Source organism: Cervus elaphus, chromosome 23 (genome assembly GCF_910594005.1).
Source record: "Cervus elaphus chromosome 23, mCerEla1.1, whole genome shotgun sequence".
NCBI lineage: Eukaryota > Metazoa > Chordata > Mammalia > Artiodactyla > Cervidae > Cervus > Cervus elaphus.
The window spans coordinates 63,681,700-63,699,137 of NC_057837.1; the positions used below are offsets into that span (position 1 = coordinate 63,681,700).

At 38.6% G+C, this 17,438-nt stretch overlaps 2 protein-coding genes across 8 annotated transcripts in view; one reads left to right on the plus strand and one right to left on the minus strand.

Moving 5' to 3' along the window:
- NCOA6 (nuclear receptor coactivator 6) overlaps window positions 1-17,438 on the minus strand; it is a 91,865-nt gene that overhangs the window by 49,520 nt on the left and 24,907 nt on the right. For 6 of the 7 annotated variants that reach the window (XM_043884765.1, XM_043884764.1, XM_043884763.1 and 3 more), the window contains 3 exons: window positions 10,697-10,802; window positions 7,136-7,417; window positions 2,950-3,105 (listed from right to left, as the gene is read on the minus strand). In XM_043884765.1, coding sequence (XP_043740700.1) covers window positions 2,950-3,105; window positions 7,136-7,370 — 391 coding nt within the window. In that variant the 5' untranslated portion in view covers window positions 7,371-7,417; window positions 10,697-10,802. The remainder of the gene's footprint in view (window positions 1-2,949; window positions 3,106-7,135; window positions 7,418-10,696; window positions 10,803-17,438) is intronic. The other variant, XM_043884761.1, reaches the window with a different exon arrangement.
- On the plus strand, window positions 15,593-16,430 carry LOC122682060 (40S ribosomal protein S3a-like). Its single transcript, XM_043884766.1, has one exon. The coding sequence runs from the start codon at window positions 15,596-15,598 to the stop codon at window positions 16,385-16,387; it is 792 nt and encodes a 263-aa protein (XP_043740701.1). The 5' UTR covers window positions 15,593-15,595; the 3' UTR covers window positions 16,388-16,430.

Here is a 17,438-nt window from a genome sequence, read left to right on the forward strand (position 1 = left end):
GATTGACTGGTTTGATCTCCTTGCTATCCAAGGGACTCTCAAAGAGTCTTCTCCAGCACCACAGTTTGAAAGCATCAATTCTTCAGCACTCAGTCTTCTTTATGATCCAACTCTCACATCCATACATGACTACTGGAAAAACTATAGCTTTGACTAGACGGACCTTTGTTGGCAAAGTGATGTCTCTTTTAATATGCTGTCTAAGTCTGTCATAGCTTTCCTTCCAAGGAGCAAGTGTCTTAATTTCATAGCTGCAGTCACCATCCACGGTGATTTTGGAGCCAAAGAAAATACAATCTGTCACTGTTTCCACCTTTCCCCCATCTATTTGCCATAAAGTGATGGGACGGGATGCCATGATCTTAGTTTTTTGAGTGTTGAGTTTTAAGCCAGCTTTTTCACTCTTCTCTTTCACCTACATCAAGAGGCTCTTTACTTCCTCCTCTTAGCTTTCCGACATTAGAGTGGTATCATCTGCATATCTTAGGTTGTTGACATTTCTCCCGTCAATCTTGATTTCAGTTCGAGCTTCATTCAGCTTGGCATTTTGCATGATGTACTCTCCATATAAGTTATATAAGCAGGGTGACAATATACAGCCTTGACGAACTCCTTTTTCAATTTTGAACCAGTCCGTTGTTCCATGTCCAGTTCTGACTGTTGCTTCTTGACCTGCATATAGGTTTCTTAGGAGGCAGGTAAGGTGGTATGGTATATTCCCATCTTTTTAAGAATTTTCCACAGTTTGTTGTTATCCACACAGTCAAAAGCTTTAAAGTAGTCAATGAAGCAGAAGTAGATGCTCTTCTGGAATTCCCTTACTTTCTCTATGACCCAACACATGTTGGCAATTTGATCTCTAGTTGCCCTGCGTTTTCTAAGTCAAGCTTGTACATCTGCAAGTTCTCGGTTCATGTACTTCTGAAGCCTAGTTTGAAGGATTTTGAGCATTACCTTGCTATCATGTGAAATGAGTGCAACTGTATGGTAGTTTGAACATTCTTTGGCATTGCCCTTCTTTGGGACTGAAATGAAAACTGACCTTTTCCAGTCCTGTGGCCACTGCTGAGTTTTCCAAATTTGCTGACATATTGAGTACAGCACTTTAACAGCTTCATCTTTTAAGATTTGAAATAGCTCAGCTGGAATTTCATCACCTCCATTAGCTTTGTTTGTAGCAATGCTTCCTAAGGCCCGCTTGACTTCACACTCTGGGATGTCTGGTTCTAGGTGAGTGATCACACCACTGTGGTTATCTGGGACATTAAGGCCTTTTTGTACAGGTCTTCTGTGTATACTTGTCACCTCTTCTGCTTCTGTTAGGTCCTTACCATTTCAGTCCTTTATTCTGCCCATCTTTACATGAAATGTTCCTTTGGTATCTCCAACTTTCTTGAAGGGATCTCTAGTCTTCCCCATTCTATTGTTTTCTTCTATTTCTGTACATTGTTCAAATATGAAGGTATTCTTATCTCTCCTTCCTATTCTCTGGAACTCTGCATTCATCTGGACATACTTTTCCTTTCTTCTTTGCCTTTTGCTTCTCTTCTTTTCTCAGCTATCTGTAAGGCTGCCTCAAACAACTACTTTGCCTTCTTGCATTTCTTTTTCTTTGGGATGGTTTTGGTTACCGCCTCCTGTATACAATGTCACGACCTCTGTCCATAGTTCTTCAGGCACTCTGTCTACCAGATCTAATCCCTTAATCTATTCATCACCTCCACTGTATCATCATAAGGGATTTGATTTAGGTCATAACTGAATGGCCTAGTGGTTTTCCCTACTTTCTTCAATTTAAACCTGAATTTTGCAATAAGGAGCTGATAATCTGAAGCACAGTCAGCTCCAGGTCTTGTTTTTGCTGACTATATAGAGCTTCTCCATCTTTGGCTGTAAAGAATATAATCAATCTGATACCTGGTGATGTCCATGTGTAAAGTCATCTCTTGTGTTGTTGGAAGAGGGTGTTTGCTGTGACCAGTGTGTTCTCTTGACAAAGCTCTGTTAGCCTTTGCCTTGTTTCATTTTGTACTCCAAGGCCAAACTTGCCTGTTATCCTAGGTATCTCCTGACTTCCTACTTTTGCATTTTACTCTTCTAAGATGAAAAGGACATCTTTTTTTGGTGTTAGTTCTAGAAGGTCTTGTAGGTCTTCATAGAATCAGTCAACTTCAGCTTCTTCAGCATTAGTGATTTGGGAATAGACTTGGATTACTGTGATGTTGAATGGTTTGCTTGGAAATGAATGGAGATCATCCTGTTGTTTTTGAGACTGCACCCAAGTACTGCATTTCAGACTCTTATTGACTATGAGCGCTACTCCATTTCTTCTAAGGGATGCTTGCCCACAGTAGTAGATACAATGATCATGTGAATTAAATTTGCCCATTCCTGTCTATTTTACTTCACTGATTCCTAAAATGTTGATATTCACTCTTGCCATCTCCTGCTTGACCATATCCAATTTGCTTTGATTCATGGACCTAACATTCCAGGTTCCTATGCAATATTGTTCTTTACAGCATCAGACTTTACTTTCACCACCAGACACATACACAACCGAGCACTGTTTCCGCTTTGGCCCAGCTCTCTTTCTGGAGCTATTTCTCTGCTTTTCCCCCAGTAGCATATTGGACACCTACCGACCTGGGAAGCTCATCTTCTGGTGTCATATTTTTTGCCTTTTCATACTGTTCATGGGGTTCTTAAGGCAAAAACACTGGAGTGGTTTGCCATTCCCTTTTCCAGTGGACCACATTTTGTCATAGCTTCATCGAGTTATGCAAACCCCTTCACCATGACAAGGCTATGATCCATGTGATCATTTTGATTAGCTTTCTGTGAGTTACTTGGCATTGTGAATTCAACTTAAGAGGAACAGACAAAGCAGCACATGCTATAAATCATACTATATTCTAGTATTCCTATAATCTGGAACCAGACATGTACCTTCAATCTGAACGGAGAGAATTCCCAGATCCCGAAGCTGCTGGTTGTTGCTTTGAGCCAGGATCCGGAGCCGCTCCGCTGCTTCCCGGGGGATATTGAATGTCACTCGCACGCTGTTCCAGGGCTCCACCTTCTGTACCTTTAGCTTGCTGGATTCTTGGTCGTGAAAGGAAGAGAATAGTATTAGTAATGTTTTAGCCATCAGAAGACATGGAATGAACAACAAGGAAGTAAAAGAACAAGGCAGAATACCAGTATGGAGTAGCTGAGAGAGCTTAAGCTTTGGTATTAGACCTTAAATTTAATCCCAGCTTTACCACTTAGCACCCGGGAACTCATGAACAAGCTATTTAACATTTCTGAAACTTATCTTTCTCTTCTCTAAAACTACGAAAAAACTACTTCATGAGACTGTGAGTGCTAAATGATATAATTAAATGCCAAAAATCTAGCATAGCACCTGACAAACCATAGGCACTTAATAGATGGAAAGCAGTAAGATGGAATAAGGATCCTATGACAGAAGGGAGAGATAAGTTTAAATTACTAGAATAAGGTCTACTTCTAGACTCAGTTTAATGTATGTGAACTGAGAAGCTAAGAAAATTTAAGTTTCAAATTTTAAGTGAAATTCTATAGAAATTCAACTGGCAGATATGCCAACAGTAGGATATTAGGGAATATGCAGCTACAATTCACTAAAAACTTGTTTAAAGAAAGAGCACTGAAAAGGAAGATAGTAGATTCACTTATAAAATGTCAAGCAATTATACTTCTTCAAATGAAAAAGTTGTACTTTTAGTACTCATATTTAAATTTTCACTGAGCATCTCTGTGGAAGATATTCATAGATGTAGGAAGCAAACATTTCTTCCAATGTCCTGTAAATGCTTCAGTTTAAGGAAGGCTTAAGTCTTGATTCTTTTTTTTTTTTTCTTTTTCTTAACTTTTATTATTCAAATTTTTTCCTTCTATGAAGTTATTTTTTATTGGTTATGTCTTGATTCTTTACATCTCTGATTTTTAATCTTTTTCTAGTTTAAACAAGAGCAGAATTTCCACTGAAGCACACCAAACTGAGGAGAAAAGCAACATAAATCTCACAACTATATTTCAGTTAGGATAAGAAAACATTACATTTCAGCAAACCTGAAAAGTCAATGTAAACTTCGAAGATATTTTTAAATTATGATTGCAAAAGTTAAACTAATTGAGGAGGTAATGTTGTTTGTAATTATAGTTTACAGATGGAAAGCAAATCCCAGGTCCAGTTAGATAATAATAAAAGAACATCTTTTTCCCCAACAACCCCACACAAAATATTTTTCCCTTCTGTTATAAACTCAGCTACGTCAAATCTTTTGTATCTTCTATTCAATTATACATTCAAGTATCGAGAAAATGGTCATTTAGGCATATATGTTCTCAAAATAAGAAATTTACATGGATGGGGAAAGTGTCTACATGTTACCTAAAAGCCCCTTCTACCTTCAAAACCATTATACATTATCAGTTTATCCAGACATGGAGTCCACTTGTCCTAATATGGAAAAAAAGAGACCACTGGCTAAGAGCAGTGAGATAATCAAGGAAATTTAGGAAGGATTATGCATGATTTAGTCCAAATGTACTTTATAGGGGAGGAAACTGAAACCCAGAAAATCTAAGAGATTTACCCAGAATCCAGTGGCTACCTATCACTAAAATGGCATTAAAATCCAGCTCTGATTTTCAGGCCATTTTCCTTTCCATGACACTTATACATCTAAATAGCAAAAGGCAAGGAGCCTGAGATTCTGCTACCACAGAGGACAGATGCTGCAGGGCTTCTTCTCAGTCTGAACAGTACTGGAATCTTATACCTATGTGGCCCAGACAAACATTAAACTTGCTTTTGATGTTATCTACTTGTGATAAGCCTACAGAAAAAATTTTAATTATAACACCGCTATATTTTATAAAATTTTTTTCCCCCTTAACTTTCATATTTGAGAACATCTAACTTAAAATAAGGGGAGTGGAAAAAGTTGGCTTAAAGCTCAACATTCAGAAAACTAAGATCATGGCATCTGGTCCCATCACTTCATGGGAAATAGATGGGGAAACAGTGGAAACTGTCAGACTATTTTTCTGGGCTCCAAAATCACTGCAGATGGTGATTGCAGCCATGAAATTAAAAGACGCTTGCTCCTTGGAAGGAAAGTTATGACTAACCTGGATAGCATATTAAAAAGCAGAGACATTACTTTGCCAACAAAGATCCGTCTAGTCAAGGCTAGGGTTTTTCCGGTGGTCATGTATGGATGTGAGAGTTGGACTGTGAAGAAAGCTGAACACTGAAGAATTGATGCTTTTGAACTGTGGTATTAGAGAAGACTCTTGAGAATCCCTTGGATTGCAAGGAGATCCAACCAGTCCATCCTAAAGGATATCAGTCCTGGGTGTTCACTGGAAGGACTGATGCTGAGGTTGAAGCTCCAATACTTTGGCCACCTCATGCGAGGAGCTGACTCACTGGAAAAGACCCTGATGCTGGGAGGGACTGGGGGCAGGTGGAGAAGGGGACGACAGAGGATGAGATGACTGGATGGCATCACCGACTCAACGAACATGAGTCTGAATAAACTCCGGGAGTTGGTGATGGACAAGGAGGCCTGGCGTGCTGTGACTCATGGGGTCACAAAGAGTCAGACACGACTGAGTGACTGAACTGAACTTAAAATACTTTTTGGATCAAGAATATAACTGATAACCGTAAGTCTGAGTTTGCTAATGTATTTAAAAGCCATTAATAAACTAATTCAGCTATTTAAAAACAAGAAAAAATGTGGATAATTAAGAACAATGAATAATCAGACCCAGCTAGCCCTTAAAATATGATGCATTATAACATGATTATGGTGACAATTACAACTTTCACCATAAAATTCTCTAATAATGTATTAAATAATCCATAACTAGAAAGAAGCCTTAAACAACATCGTCTTTTTTTTTTAAAAAGAACAATTGGGGGGAAAAAAAAGCTCTCCTCCTGACATTAATTCTAAAGAATAAGACTTCAAAACCTAAAAAAGTTGGTTAGTGCTTAAGATTTGTGATAAAAGGATAAAATCTAGGCTTTGCACTACATCTGAAGGGATTAAATAACTGCGCTAACCAGAAAAGATGGAGAACGCAGAAACCGAAGTTGATAGGCACAAATTCCTGTAAGACCACTATAGGTTATCTAAATGTGTGAAGAGACCAGATGGGACTATGGTGAGGGGAAGGTATGTCTTCAGCGGCAGCTGCTACTTAGCACCACCTGGGATAGGAGAGTTTAATATTATTAGACCTTTCCTGTATAAAGACAAATCCAAAATCTGAATTTTAATATAAAATATATATTTCTTGAAGCATTGGCAATAAAATTCAAACACTAAAAAACAAATAAGCAAACAAAAAAAAATCAGAAAAACTAAAGTGAGCTGTATGTAACACATGGCTGCACACTGGATCCAGCAGGCTATCAGTTAACCTCTGATCTAAAATTTAAGAGAACAAATTTCAAATCCATTTTAAGTAAAGCCAAAAAAGCCATAGAGTAAAAGATTTTTGTAAGCTTTAAGTGGCCTCAAAGAGCCAGTCATTTTATAGGAAAGGAAATTAAAGACCAGAGAGCTACAAACAATAAATAAATTTGGGTCTGGAGAATTACTCCCATCCATTTTTGTTGCTGTTGTTTAGTCATTCAGTCATGTCCAACTCTTCTGTGACCCCATCGACTGTAGCTTGCCAGGCTCCTCTGTCCATGGGAAGAATTCCCAGGCAAGAATACTGAAATGGAATGCCATTTACTCCTCCAGGGGATGGATCTTGCTGACCCAGGGATTGAACCTGTGTCTCTTGCGCCTCCCGCATTGCAGCTGGATTCTTTACTACTGAGTCACCTGGGAAGCCCTCTCCTATCCATTAGAACAGATAATTTAAGGATTACAATGCTAAGCAATGCTTTATATTCAGTCACTCCATGTACTTAAACAAATACAACAGCATTTCTATTTAAAAAATTCTAAAATTCCAACTTTGCAATTAAAATCAGCCTTTCAACCTAATATAGCACAGTTGTACTTTGTAAAACTCAAGATAACTACAGAAGGGCAATTCAAAAACAGTAACAAAAGGAAAAACAATTAAAGCAAATTACCCATGTGTAACAAATTGGGCACATTCTCCAATATTGTGTCCAATTTCCATTTGAAGTCTTTATCATCTATATTTCCTTTGAAGGCCACAAAGATTGTGGAATCCTCCAAAATACTATCACTTTTTGAGTCATCATCTTCTAGTCCAGAGTCAAAATCCATCTCTGAGTCTTCTACTGTTGATGAACACAAGGAAGTATAGATGTCTTCTAAGTTTGTAAGGTCATCCAAAACCATGGTGAATATTATTCCAGAAGCATATGTCAAGTGGACAATAAAAAAACCTTTCAAAACAGAAGATACACAAAGTATTACAACACATACTTACACAATCAACAATATATAGTTCTATGAAAACTAATTTATTTGACAAGTAATAACAAAATACCATAAAGTAAATTAAAAATTACAGTGAGGATAAACTATTTTAATTAAGATATTCTATAAGTTTTTATAGATACTAGAAATAAAAATTTACCAGTTTTAACTAAAATTCCTTTTGTTGGCCTAGAATATAGGCAGAAAGGAACAAGAGATCACAAAAAACTAAAATAGGTATCTTCTAAGAGTTAATTCACGTAAGCCTTTGGTTGATCCCCAGAGAGCAAGACTCAGGCTAACCCCAAGACTCTTCTTACTCCTGTCCCAACAAATGCTTCCGAGCAACCAAGGTTTCTAAAGTCCTCCTCTTCAACCTGCAAAGGACAACCTGACCTCACTAACACCATCTGCAGGACTACCTAAAATTCTAAAGTCTTTCACAAGGACCATTTAAAATAACTTTTAAAGGGTTATTGATAGTGGCATAGCTAAAAATAATGATTCAGAAACAAAAAAAGAAAGAAAAAGTTTTGAAAGAAAGAAAAGAAAAAAGAAATACTTTTGCAAAAGGAAAGCAAGTGGTTACCACATGTTTACAGAGGCAAAGAACTATGTCTAGGACAGAACCAAATTACTTTTTAACTTTTAGGTTTAGAGAACTCAAATCTTCTGCTATTTTCAGTTATGTTGCCTACCAAAGAATACAAATATTAAAGACCACACACCACATGGCCATTTCCTCCATTATCTCTGGGACTGATGATCACATTCTTAACCCAAAAGTGAATGAATAAACATCAATTTTTATTAATGTGTGTTAAGCAAGAATGGCAAGGAAGTAAGAACCTCGCACAAGTCTTCTAATTAAAAAAAAATTCCTTACATAAAGCATAATTACAACTATGAGTTTTTCTTTTTAAGATGATTAAGAAAAAAGGACTGAAAATAAATCAACTAAAATACAAATAGTGATTGTACTAGGTTGGCAAGATTGCTGGTAAATTTTCCTGTTTTCCAAATATGCTATAAGTCTTCAGGAAAAAGGAAAGCTACATATGCCATACTATGATTATACTTCCTGCACAAATAAGAAAAAAGTATCAACTTTTAAAAATTAATGATTCTGTTTTAAATAGTCAGTAAACTTCAAGAGCAAAGGCGTTTCAAAAACTAATCTAAGCAACCTTAAGGGGGGAAATTTCTCTGTTGTAAATAAATATGAAAAAAATTTACATTTGAGCAGAGTATCTTACAGTCCATGGGATTTCCCAGGCAAGAATATGGAAGTGGGTTGCTATTTCCTTCTCCAGGGCATCTTCCTGACCCAGGGATCAAACTTGAGTTTGAAGGCGGATACTTTTACCACTGAGCCACCCAATAAAATGTTAATAGGGGCTAATTATAGATAATGGGTACATGGGTGTTCATTGTATTTTTATCTGTACTATACATATATTTGAAACTGATCATAATAAAGAGTTAAAAAAATTTTTTTAAAAAAGGAAAAGCAAGCATACCAGAAACACAGTGTTGTTTCACAGTAAAACTCCACCACATTGGGAATGTGAAACAGCTTATTTATGAATATCTTCCAAATCACAGTAGGTTTTAGACATATATATATTTGAACATACACATTTATAAAAATATAAATTTACCTATCACATATATTACATATATTTAGCTACTGATAAGTCTTTTCCGGGGAAGGCAATGGCAACCCACTCCAGTACTTTTGCCTGGAAAATCCCATGGACGGAGGAGCCTGGTAGGCTGCAGTCCATGGGGTCTCGAAGAGTCGGACACGACTGAGCGACTTCACTTTCACTTTTCACTTTCATGCATTGGAGAAGGAAACGGCAACCCACTCCAGTGTTCTTGCCTGGAGAATCCCAGGGATGACGGAGCCTGGTGGGCTGCCGTCTATGGGGTTGCACAGAGTTGGACACGACTGAAGCGACTTAGCAGCAACAGTCTTTTCAGATATAAATATATGTATTTATACATATTCAGATTTATATGTGAATAATCGTTAAAAGATTATCACAGACTATTCAGATTATCTGCCATTTGAGTAAAGAGATAAGACACTACTATACACCTCAGAAACCACAAATTCATATACCTACAGGCTTCAGGTGTGTAAAATAAATAAGGGAAGAATGCTGAATATCAAATGTATTTGTATATACTGTATGAATGGTTTGAGCAACGGGAAACTCAAATACCCATCTATGCTAGGCACTCGCTACTTTGCTCCATTTTATTATTTTCTTTCTGGAGGGATGGAAGGAGTTGCGCAGGCACAGGACTAACATTCTGAATTTGAAGAAAAGACGTGGCTCAGACGGTAAAGGATCCGCCTCCAATGTGGGAGACCTGGGTACGATCCCTGGGTTGGGAAAATCTCCTGGAGGAGGGCATGGCAACCCACTCCAGATTCTTGCCTAAAGAATCCCCATGAACAGAGGAGCGTGACAGGCTACAGTCCATGGGGTTGCAGAGTGGGACACAACTGAGCAACTAAGCACAAAATCCATACGCTGAGTAAAATCTCCAAATTTAAGAACAGATTTATATTTCTGGAAAATACCCTATGGGCCAAATGAAACACACTGTAGCTGCATATGGCCCACAAGCCATCAGTTTTCAATTTCTAATTAAGTCTAATCAGTTTCTAATTAAGTCTAATTAGTCTAAGTCTAACCTGGATTGAGTTAAATCCAAGAATAACTTACAAAACTGACTGGTAGAACATTAGTGTTAAGTTGCTCACTCGTGTTTGATTCTTTGCAACCCCATGGACTGTAATCCATCAGGCTCCTCTGTTCATGGGATTTTTCCAGGCAAGAATACTGGAGTGAGTAGCCATTCTCTTCTCCAGAGGATCTTCCCTACCCAGGGATCAAACCTGGGTCTCCTGAACTGCAGGCAGATTCTTTACTGTCTGAGCCACCTGGGGAAGCCTGGTAGAACACTAGGCCTCAGTGAGTTATGCTGGGTTTGGTGGAATGCTGGAAGAGACCAGGTATTTAAAATGCATTTAAGTGTTATGATGTGCCTCTTGGGAGGTCTGTGGATTCACAGAGAGAATAAAAAAAAGAGCAACATCAAGGTCTTAACCTCAGAGAAACAGAAGGCATTTAAACTTAAGAGAATTTCGCTATATAACTTTGGTAGAGTCTTTCCACTAGTAGCAATTAAGTTGAGCCATATTTACTCTCACGTAAGTTTTCACTCACCAAAATGTCTTTCTTAATTTTTATCATTTGTCCAGGTCATCTTCTAAGTCCAAACAAGCTGGCATTTTAACGGCCTGTATTTTAAGGTAGCAGTCAAATAAATATCCTAACAACAACAAAAGAAAGGTAAAGTATTATACAGAAATTACAGAGGTGACCCATCCTTCCATCTGAACACAAACATAACAATTTATCAAGTCAACTCAGACATGTTCAGATAACGATAAAATAGGGTTTTCATGAAATATGCAAAGAATAGTCCCCCCCCCACCCCCAACCCGGAGATCTTAGAGCACTCACTGGGCTTCCCCAGTGGCTCAGATGGTAAAGTATCTGCCTATAATGCAGGAGACCCAGGTTCGGTCCCTGGGTGAGATGGGAATGGCTACTCACTCCAGTATTCTTGCCTGGAGAATTCCATGGACAAAGGAGCCCAGTGGGCTGTTAGTCCATGGAGCTGCAAATGTAAAGAATAACTCCATCAACAAGCAATTTAAAGAATATAGAAGCAAAACTCAGGGATGTATGCCAGAATTATGAAACTGGGATCCTAAGCCTCAGAAACCTCCCTATACATTCATTTTTTAAATTGGTCAAATTAGAACACTCTCTGACATAAATTGCAGCAATATCTTTTTGGATTCATCTCCTAGAGTGACAGAAATAAAAATAAATGGAAGAACCAAATTAAATTTAAAAGCTTTTGCACAGCACAGGAAACCATAAACCAAAGACAACATACAGAATAGAGAAAATATTTGCAAATGAAGTGACCAACAGGGGATTAATTTCCAAAATATAAAATTGACTCATAAACTCAGTTCAAAAAAAAACAAACCACCTAATCAAAAAATGGACAGAAGATCTAGATATTTCTCCAAAGAAGACATACAGATGGCCAACAAGCACATGAAAAAATGTTCAACATCACTAATTAATTATTAGAGAAATGCAAATCAAAACTACAATGAGGTATCACCTCACTCTGGTCAGAATGTCTATCATCAAGAGTCTATAAATAACAAATGCTGGAGAGGGTGTGGAGAAAAATAAATCCTTCTACACTGTTGGTGGGAGTATAAATTGGTACAGCCACTATGGGGAACAGTATGGAGGTTCCTTTAAACTAGTTATCTACATTCCCACTTCTGGGCATATACTGAACAAAACTATAATTCAAAAAGATACATGTAACCCAATACTCACTGTAGCACTATTTACAACAGCCAAGACATGGAAGCAACCTACATATCAACTGACAGGATAAAGAAGATGTGGGGTGTGTGTATATACAGATATACATGCACACAAATGGAATATACTACTCAGCTATAAAAAAGAATGAAATAATGCCATTTGCAGTTACACTGATGGACCTAGAGAGTATCTGAAGTCAGACAAAGACAAATATCACAGGACATGCAGAATCTTTAAAAAAAAAAAAAAAGATACAAATCAATTTATTTATAAAACAGAAAAAGACTCATAGACACAGAAAACAAACGTATGGTTACCAAAGGGGAAGGGGGGAGTGACAAATTAGGAGGTTGGCATTACCATATACACACTACTATATATAAAACAGAAAACCAACAGAAACCTACTGTACAGCACAGGGAACTACACTCAATATTGCCTAATAACCTGTAAGGAAAAAGAATATATATACATACACATATATGTGAAATGAAAGTTGCTCAGCTGTGTCCGACTCTTTGAGACTCTACAGACTGTCACCTGCCAGGCTCCTCTGTCCTTGGAATTCACCAGGCAAGAATACTGGACTGGGTAGGTGTTCCCTTCTCCAGGGGATCTTCCCAACAGGGACCAAACCCAGGTCTCCCACATTGCAGGCGGATTCTTACCATCTGAGCCACCAGGGAAGCCCAAGAATACTGGAATGGGTAGCCTATCCCTTTTCCAGGGGATCTTTCTGACCCAGGAATTGAACCAGGGTCTCCTGTATAGTGGGAGGATTTTTCACCAGCTGAACTACCAGGGAAGCCCATTACTTTGTACATATACTAAATACAAGACCTATACTTTTTTGCTATTTTATTGATACTAGCTATACATTTTATTTTTCATTAAATTTTCAGTTCAAGTTTTAAAGCATTCTTTATTGTACCTAATAAATTTATGTATGGAAACTGCATAATTTTGGTATGCATCAGAAAAAATTTCCCTCTTAAGAAAATGTGTCTACAATGTCTTTAACTGGGCTGCTGAAGTTTACATTATTGCCAAATACAGATTTTATAATCTCAAATTTTGTTTTATTTTTGTTTTTAAAAATTTTTGGATGTGCTGGGTCTTCATTGCTGCGTGCAGGTGGAGAGCAGGGGCTACTCTCTAGTTGCAGTGTGTGGACTTCTCAGTGCAGTAGCCTCTCTTGTGGAGCAGAGGCTCTAGGCACATGGGCTTCAGTAGTTGCAGCACACAGGCTCAGCAGCTGTGGCTCATGGACATAGTTGCTCTGCAGCATGTGGAATCTTCCTGGAACAGAGATCGAACCTGTGTCCCCCGCACTGGCAGATTCTTATCCACTGTACCAGGGAAGTCCTACAATCTCAAAATTTTAGATAGGGCTTTACTGGTGGTCCAGTGGTTATGAACCTGCCTGCTAATGCAGGGGACATGGGTTTGATCCCTGATGCAGGAGGATCCCACATGCTGAGGAGCAACTAAGCTCATGCACCACAACTACTCAGCCTACATGCTGCAACTACTGAAGCCTGTGTGCCTACAGCCTGTGCTCCACAAGAGAAGCCCCTGCAATGAGAAGCCCACATACCACAACTAGAGAGCAGCCCCTGCTCGCCACAACTAGAGAAAGCCCACATGCAGCAATGAAGATCCAGTGCAGCCAAAAACAGATAAACCTTAACAAATTTTAGATGGATATATGAACTAGGTATTAATAAATAATTATTAGAGAAATAAGTATCACTTAACTATTTTTATCAAGAAAAAGTCAATGTTTACGTTTCCAATCAATAAAAATTAACCTTTAAGAAAGGCCATAAAGAAAATCTCAATAAATCCAAAAGTAACAACAGGAGAGTCAAATTACCCTGGTGACAATGCACCAAAATTATAAATTTAAAATAAGATGATGGCCTTCCACCTTAAAACAACAACAAAACCTATGGATCTGGGTTAAAAAAGATATCAAAACAGCAAATCTTTTAGAAATAAGGAGAATACTACATATTGGAACCTAAAGAATACAGCCAAACCAGTTGAGAAGAAAATTCACACAGCCAAGAACACCTATATCAGGAGAAAATAAAGTGAATTAAACATTTGGCTAAAAAAGTTAGACATGGTATAGTCAAAACCCACATCTCCAGGTAAGGAACCCACAAAGCAGAGGATAATCACAGTTGCAGGGGTTTTCCCCAAGGAGTATGGGGTTCCTTGAGTTCTCGTGACCAGTGTTTTCCCCACACTGGGATCCCCAGTCCAGGGATTCTGCACTGGGAAGATGAGTCCCCAGAACATCTAGCTTTGAAAGTCAGCAGGGCTTGTGTACAGGACAGCTAGAAGGCTGTAAGAAAAAGACTCTGCTCTTAAAGGGTGCATGTCAAATCTCACATGGTCTCCCAGTACAGAGGCAGTAACTTGAAAGGAGCCTGGGTCAGAAACACTTGCTAATCTTGCAGAGCCTTCTGGAGAGGAATGTATCAACTGGGACACTACCTGGGGACACAGATATTGGCAGCAGCCAAATGAGTGACCTTGTTCTACCATGAGGATACTGGTGCTGGCAAGAGACATTTTGGAGTACTTCCTCTAGCCTATTAGTCCTGGGGGCTTTACCCACCCACTAGCAGGCCAGCACCAGCCTCAGCCTCTGAGGGATCTGGCCCCTCCCAACCATGGGCCAACACCCACCCTGAGACCCCTGGGACCCTGTAGCCAGTTGTGCCAGGACCTAGGCCCACCACTAGTGGGTTGGCAGCCATTCATGAGGCAGGACCTGGCATCCAACTAGGCTGGCAGCCAGCCTTGCCTACCAGCATGTCCGCAGTACACGGCCCCCCAACAACAAAATGACCCACACAGTCCACAGAATATATAGCACTAAGTGACCAAGAGTAGCATGCAGCTGGGCCCCATAGGACGTCTCCTGTATAAGACTACTTCTCCAAAATTGGGAAATGTTCAATAACTGGCCTACCTATTACATATTGGGTTGGCCAAAAAGTTTGTTCAGATTTTTCCATAACAGTGGAAAAACCTGAATGAACCTTTTGGTCAAACCAATAGCAATAAACAGAGATTTAGGCAAAACAAGGAGATAGAGGAGTATGTTTCAAACAAAGGAACAAAACAAAACCATAAGTGGCAATAAACAATCCACCTGACAAAAGAGTACAGGGTAATGATCATAAGATGCTCAACAAACTTGGAAGAATGAATGAACAAAGTGAGAAATTTAAGAGTGAGAAAATACAAAGAAGAACCAAACAGAGCTGAAGGACACAATAACTGAAATTAAAAATACACTAGATGTAATCAACAGTGGATTAGATAATACAGAGGAACAGATCAGCAAACTGGAAGTCAGAGTAATGGAAATCACACAAGCTGAACAGAAAAAAGAACTTATGAAAACGAGAATAGCTTAAGAAATCTCTTGGAAAACTGCAAGCATAGTAACATTAGCAGTTTAGAGGCCCAAACAGGAGAAGACAGAAAAGGGTAGAGAATTTATTTGAAAAATTAGAGTTGAAAACTTCCCTAACCTGGGAAAGGACACAGACATCCACATCTAGGACTTAGTACAGAGTCCCAAACAAGATGAACCCAAAGAGGTCCACACCAAGATATACTATAATTAAAACGGCAAAAGTTAAAGACAAAGAGAGCCTTTTTGGCTCTTTGAGCGGCACCATGGCGGTCGGCAAGAACAAGCGCCTTACGAAAGGAGGCAAAAAGAGAGCCAAGAAGAAAGTGGTTGACCCATTTTCTAAAAAAGATTGGTATGATGTGAAAGCACCAGCTATGTTCAATATAAGGAATATTGGGAAAACACTGGTCACGAGAACTCAAGGAACCAAAATCGCATCTGATGGCCTCAAAGGTCATGTTTTTGAAGTGAGTCTTGCTGATCTGCAGAATGATGAAGTAGCATTTAGAAAATTCAAGCTAATTACTGAGGATGTTCAGGGCAAAAACTGCCTGACTAATTTTCACAGTATGGATCTTACCCGTGACAAAATGTGCTCCATGGTCAAAAAATGGCAGACCATGATTGAAGCTCACGTTGATGTCAAGACTACCGATGGTTACTTGCTTCGTCTGTTCTGTGTGGGTTTTACTAAAAAGTGCAACAATCAGATCCGGAAGACCTCTTATGCCCAGCATCAGCAGGTGTGCCAGATCTGCAAGATGATGGAGATCATGACCCGAGAGGTGCACACAAACAATTTGAAAGAGGTGGTCAATAAACTGATTCCAGATAGCATTGGAAAGAACATAGAAAAGGCTTGCCAATCTGTTTATCCACTCCATGATGTCTTCATTAGAAAAGTAAAAATGCTGAAGAACCCCAAATTTGAATTGGGAAAACTCATGGAGCTACATGGTGAAGGTAGTAGTTCTAGAAAAGCTACTGGGGACGAGACAGGTGCTAAAGTTGAACGAGCTGATGGATACGAGCCACCAGTCCAAGAATCGGTTTAAAATGCAGACTCTTAATGGTGACAAATAAAAGATCTTATTTGTGGTAAAAAAAAAAAAAAAAAAAAGACAGAATCTTAAAAGCAGCAAGACTTGGCAGTTCCCGGTTGTCTAGTGGTTAGGATTCAGCTCTTTCACTGCCTTTGTTGGGGTTCAATCCCTGCTTGTGAACCTGAGATCCCACAAGCCACACAGCATGAACAAAAAAGAAGAAAAAAAAAAAGGCAGCAAGAGAAAATGCAAATGGTTACATACAAAGGAATTCTCACAGGACCACGAGCTGTTTTCAGCAGAAACTTTACAGACCAGAAGCAAGTGGCATGATATAATCAAAGAGATGAAAGGAAGAAACCTACAACCCAAAATAGCTTACCCAGCAAGGCTATCATTCAGATTTGAAGTAGAGATGAAGAGTTGTGCAGATAAGCAAAAGCTAAAAGTTCAGTGTCACTAAACTGGCTTTACAAGAAATGTTATAAGGATTTCTCTAAAAAGAAAAGACCACAACTAGAAATATCAGAATTATGAGGAATTCCCTGGCAATCCAGTGGTTAGGATTCTGCGCTTCCACTGGAGGGGGAACAGATCTGACCTCTCGTTGGCGAACTAAGATCCTGAAAGCTGCGTGGCATGGTAAAAACAAAACAAAACAAAACAAAAAAAACTTATTTGTAAAGGAAAGCATACTGTAAAGGAAAGCATACAGTAAAGGCAGATCAACCACATATAAAACTAGTGGGAAGGTTAAAAGGTAAAAGTAGTAAATCATTTCTATCCATAGTAAGTAGTTAAGGGATATACAAAACAAGAAGAGGTAAAATATAATGTCAAAACATTAAACGTGGTTGGGGAGGGAGTAAGAATGCAGAGTTGTTAGAATGTGTTTGAACTTAATTTACACACCCACAGAGTTATATATGAATCTCATGGTAATCACAAAGCAAAAATCTATAATACAAACATGCAAAATAGAAAGGAATCCAAACATAACACTAAAGATAGTCATCAAATCACAAGGGAAGAGAGAGAGAAAAAAAGAAGGAACACAAAAGAA

Coding starts and splice junctions, on each gene's coding strand:
- LOC122682060 (XM_043884766.1), top strand. CDS start 15,596: ATGGCGGTCGGCAAGAACAAGCGCCTTACGAAAGGAGGCAAAAAGAGA.